General features: G+C 31.4%; 1 protein-coding gene across 1 annotated transcript; it reads right to left on the bottom strand.

The window, feature by feature from the left end:
• Positions 1 to 378: 378 nt before the first annotated feature.
• On the bottom strand, positions 379 to 4,188 carry LOC106469721 (zinc finger protein OZF-like). Its single transcript, XM_013930234.2, has 2 exons — positions 4,020 to 4,188; positions 379 to 3,647 (listed from the first exon to the last, which is right to left on the bottom strand). The coding sequence occupies exon 2, from the start codon at positions 3,316 to 3,318 to the stop codon at positions 1,816 to 1,818; it is 1,503 nt and encodes a 500-aa protein (XP_013785688.1). The 5' UTR covers positions 3,319 to 3,647; positions 4,020 to 4,188; the 3' UTR covers positions 379 to 1,815.
• Positions 4,189 to 5,679: the final 1,491 nt, after the last annotated feature.

The raw sequence follows: 5,679 nt of genomic DNA, 5'->3' as shown, positions 1-5,679 counted from the left end.
AAATTCCAACAATCAAAACTAGCACAATTATAACCTAAATTTAAAGTACTCTTTTGGAACACACAACTTATTAAATTATTATTGATGAACGAAACCATGGATAGATATAAATTATTTAGTAAGAAATTGTGTTTTATTAAATCATTAAAATGGTGATGATGATAGTATCTCTATAGACCGCACACTATAGTGTAAATATCTTTGTAGACCACAGGCTTTAGTAGCACCCATCAATGTTTAAGGTTTACAATTCATTACATAAAAATCTACTGTGCAGGAAAAAGAAGTGACATGTGCTTTAAACATACACTTAGTATTTTTGACTTGCATATTACCTTATACCAAGAATAAATACAGTAAACTGCACGAGGTCCTTAATACTTTTTACATGCAATTTATGTTCCTTGTTAAGAATGTATTCTGTACATTTTATGGACAAAACAGAATGTCACATTAATACAAGAATGTAGACATTTTCTTCTCCAATTAACAGAATTGTAGAAAAATCAACTTGTGCCCTCCCAGTCCCACAAAACACACATTAAAAAGTAGAATATAACTTTGGAATTCTGCTTTTATTTAACATTGAAAAACAAAAATTTCTGGGATTTCCAAATTGAGAAAGTGAAATACAATGCATTGATGACCCAATTGTTTGCATAATTTCTATAAATTTAAGTCTACAGTATTCACTGTATCTCCATTAAGTGCATTGTTTTGTAGACACAGCACCTACATACCATACTCAGAGCATTTTTGAAAAGTTAGTAATATCACAATCCATAAATGTCTGATCCACCATATTCCCTGTCTTTTAAGGTACTTTTAAGAGTGAAAAATAAATAAATTGGAGTATAAATATATATGTACATATCTATGTGCATGTGTGTGAAGAGCTTAGAAGCAAAACCCGGTATATACAACTTTACCATTTTGAGAAAATCTTTTATCCTATAATTTTCACAAAAAATGCTATGAAATCAAGTGGCCATTTCATTAAATGAAACCATTGCAAATTATATTAAAACTTAAAAAATTGAACTTATTCAAATAATACAAAATAAATATTATTCTTGGACAAAATTCTTTGCATTAAATAGGACATTATAGTCAAAATGTTGCATATTCAGTAATATGATGCCATTGGCAGCTGTTTCCTCAGAACTGGCATTTTGCTTCTAAGCTCTTTGAATATGTTCGTACATTTTATGGTCTTTAATATCTAGTTTCATGGATTTTTACAGTATAACATGTAGAGTACGCCACATATAAACTGATAAAGAAATCATAGTTTAGATAAATGTTGTCATGAAATGAAAGTGTTTAATATACATATACTGTTACATTAATTTAAATGTTTATTACTATGTGTGTGACTGAGGGTTTGTGTGTATGTGTATAGTTCAGGATATTCAGGTACTTGAGTTACTCCTCAAAAACTTACTGGGAGTGCTTTTCCAGCAATAGAATGAACAATGTGAAAAAGCCTTTTTGTTCAGGGCATCATGCAATATAAATTCACACCACTCTAGGAGACTTCTGTATAAAAAAAAGCTTGTAATGCTAAGTTTCGAAATGTTAAATGTAGCTTCACCTCTATGTTAAGCTACATAATACTGAGAAACCTTGATAATTTTCTTTACTGGGTAATCTAGACTCTTCTTTCTAATTATTAAGTTTAGTTATCTGGTTTATAATAATTTTCTTATTTAATTTTTGAGGAAAATACTTTATCTTCTACCTTATTAATTCCCCTCCCCTCACTTTTTAGTTCATTTTACCACTGTTTATCATTTAATCTTATATTTTGGCTGCCTAATTTTGTAAATCTTCACCTTGTTTATTATATTCACATTGATAACAATCATCCCTGATCTCTAATTTAACAATTGGTTCAACTAATTCACTTGGTAATTCTTCTGTATTTTCTCCAGATGTAAATGAAGCTTCTGCAGTTTCAGAATCCTCTACAGCAGCTGTAACATCATTGAAATTAGAATTTGCATATGCATTGTAAAGGGCTTTATCCCCATGTCGTTTAGCTATATGTTTTCTCAAATACAAAACTCTCACAAAGGTTTCACTGCATATAATACACTGAAAAGGTCTTCCACCTGTGTGTGTTTGCATATGAAATACAAGTTTTCCATAAAAACAAAACCCTTTTCCACAAACTTTACACACATACTGTTTTTTTAATGTATGAGATTTTATGTGTTTTACTAATAATGGAATATCTTCAAAAATATCTTCACATGTATTACACTTATATGGTCCTTCTTCACAACTGTGGACTGGCATGTGATTAATCAGCAGAACTTTTTGAGAAAATTTGTTGTTACATAAACTGCATTGAAACATAGCATCATTTCTATGAACCATTCTGGCGTGCTTCCGTAAGCTGGAGTCATCACAGAAATTTTTACTACAGACATCACATCTGTAAGGTTTTTCACCAGCATGTATTCTTCTATGTGATGATAGATACGTCTTTGACATGAATGTTTTACTACAGGTATCGCATTTGAAGGGTTTGTCTCCTGAATGGGTTTTTATATGTTTTTTCAAAGATGCTTTGTCCTTGAACTTTCTCTCACAAATATTACATTCAAATTTTTTTTCATCTGTATGAACAAGCATATGACACAAGAGATTAGCACTCCTTGTAAACCTATGGCCACAAAAATCACAACCAAAAGGTTTCTCACCTGTATGAATTCGGGTATGTGTGCTGAGGGAAGAATTAGTAGTGAAACCTTTACTACAAACAGTACATACATATGGCTTTTCTCCAGTATGTGTTCTCTTGTGAGTTGTAAGATGGCCAATTTGTGTAAACCTTTTGTCACATAACTCACATTTATAAGGCTTTTCACCACTGTGAATTCTTTTATGAATGTTCAAATCCTTGTTTTCACTAAATCCTTTACCACAAATAGAGCATTTAAATGATTTGTCACCAATATGGTATTTCCAATGTTGACCTAAGGCATAACGTGACAAAAATGGTTTACCACACACAACACAAATAAACTGAACAGTTTTATCATGAAGTTTTCTGTGCCTATTTAAATTTGACTTGTGGGTGAACTTAGTATCACATACTTCACAACTGAAAGGTTTCTCACCTGTATGTATCCTCATGTGAGAGTCCAAATGTCTATAATAAAACTCCTTACCACAAATTCCACATGGTAGAGTTGTTTTCTTTGTGTGCGTTTTTGCATGTCTGTCTCTATCCACATTTCTTTTAAACTTACGGTCACAATATTCACATTTGACTGCCCATTCTACCTCATTTGTATTTTTTTCATTCATACCTTTATAGCTGGTTGACTATAATACAAAAATATTTGATAACTTTGTAATATGAAAAGATAACTGAATAAGTTTCCTGCAGCTTAAATACCATGTACTTCTTGAGAATATTTTTTAACCTTCCTTCACTTGTGTTTACCTTCCTTTAAAACGTCAAAACAAAGTGAACCCAACCTTTTATTTCAACAAACCTATAAGACATAAATTATGTTTTCTCGTAATCCCTTCCACCTTTGAACCAAAAAAGAACATGGCAGCAGGTGTTAAAGTTGACAACTGACTTTTTCTAGAATCTTGCTATAAGTATAATACATTCACCAAAGGGCCTCCTGGAAAAGAAATATATTTTTACTAGTTACGAAAAAAGTACAAATGCTTTAAAGTTTAAAAACATATATATCGTTCACAAATATCTATCCTAGGCCTAGGGTACTTGCACTAAAGTACACTTAATTACATGTTACAGTGATATACAGTCTAACCAATAATCATTTTTCGTAAACTACAACTAGAAATTTAATTAAAAAGTATAATTATAGTATTATATTACTAATAGTAACATTAGTACTCAGTACTACTAGCCTAATCTCTCCATTTCGAAAGCTCTCTTAATTTCAAATGACATTGACTAATAGTAATACTCGAGTATAATATTTCGTTAAGGAATAGTTAATGATAAGAAAAAACTGTTGGAACATTACTTTCTCTATACTAGTACTATCACACCATGGCTCAAAATTCAGCCTTTTTATCTGCTTCTTTTTTCTCTCTTTTTTTTTTTGACTTGCCTGAAATACTGCATAAAGCCCACCGTTAATACTAGCATCAAATAAAATGTCAAGAAGTTTTTTCTGTTCGTCTAGCGTCGAAACGTTCATGGCGGCCTCTCTCGGCTTTTATTAATTTACAAACTAATAAAATATACATATTTAAGACTAGGTATTCACAATGATTAAGCGTTATTTTTTTAGGTAATGAATGTAACGGTGTGGATTTGTTTGAAGAGACTGTAAATGCGTATCTATGCTGATACAACGTGTAGCGTTATAAAATGTGATACTTCTTGCAGATGAAGAATTGTAGTATGCCTGTAAATTATCCGTTCATACTAGTTTCTTGTGTTTTTATTTTCTTTGGAAAATGTTTAAAAGTTCCATAAACTAGTAGAAATAAAAATGATTTATCAATTTCAACTAAGTTATATTGATAATTTCAATTTTTTTTAGGTCAGAGGCGTCGCTAGGCGCTAGCATACGGAGCCCGTGCTCCAAATCCTTAGTTGGTGTCTTGAAAAATCAGAATAGAAAACCATGATTAATATCATACTGAAACGCCGAAAATTCCCATGCCTAGGACCAAAACCTCGAATCTGTTAAGCACCTAGTAACACCTCTGGTTCAGAGTATTTTCTCACTGCTCACAGTTCAGACAGACTGGAAATGTCTCTTTTTCTTTTCAGAAATTGTTGTGCATACTGGAGGGATTTACGCATTTTGATAATAAAGTTAGGAAAAAAAACGACATTTACATTCCAGATAATTATAAGAGAACTTTTAATGAAAAGTAGAGGCAAGGCAACAATTGTAAACATCTTTAATGAACGTTTCGAACTTACAAATATTCCATCTTCTGTAAATCTATGATAATAATGAAGGGAACAATTTTAAGTATAATCACTAACATAAAAATACAATGAGTAGTGTTAGAAAATTATAAAATATTCAATTTCAAAATTAGAGAGACAAAACGTTATTTGAATAAAGCGAGGGGGAAAGAGTTGAAATTTCGTTTGAGACTTGGATTTTCATTCATAATATGCATACTTTCTTTTATCAACAGTTTGTGATCATTGCATCCATAAGTTAGAATTGAAAAGGTTTCTAAGGGATCGAGGTGTGGTGACGTTTCGTTGTGAGAATACATAGGAGAGTTAGGTGGATTTTGAAGTTTTAAATTCACTTCTGTTAGAAACTCACATACGTTTCAAGGCGCATATTTGTAAATGGCGAGAAGTTTGGCCTATGTAGGTGGCTTTACAGCTACTACCTGTATATATTTAAAGTACTCTTTTGGAACACACAACTTATTACATTATTATTGATGAACAAAACCATGGATAGACATAAATTATTTAGTAAGAAATTGTGTTTTATTGAATCATTAAAATGGTGATGATGATAGTATCTCTATAGACCGCACGCTATAGTGTAAATATCTTTGCAGACCACAGGCTTTAGTAGCACCCATATCAATGTTTATGGTTTACAATTCATTACACAAAAATTTACTGTGCAGGAAAAAGAAGTGGCATATGCTGTAAACATACACTTAGTATTTTTGACTTACATATTACCTTATGTC

The sequence above is a fragment of the Limulus polyphemus genome, unplaced genomic scaffold (assembly GCF_000517525.1).
Source record: "Limulus polyphemus unplaced genomic scaffold, Limulus_polyphemus-2.1.2 Scaffold3630, whole genome shotgun sequence".
In the NCBI taxonomy this organism is placed as follows: Eukaryota; Metazoa; Arthropoda; class Merostomata; order Xiphosura; family Limulidae; genus Limulus; species Limulus polyphemus.
Note: the sequence above shows the minus strand (reverse complement) of the source record. Positions and strands in the feature narration are given on the sequence as shown.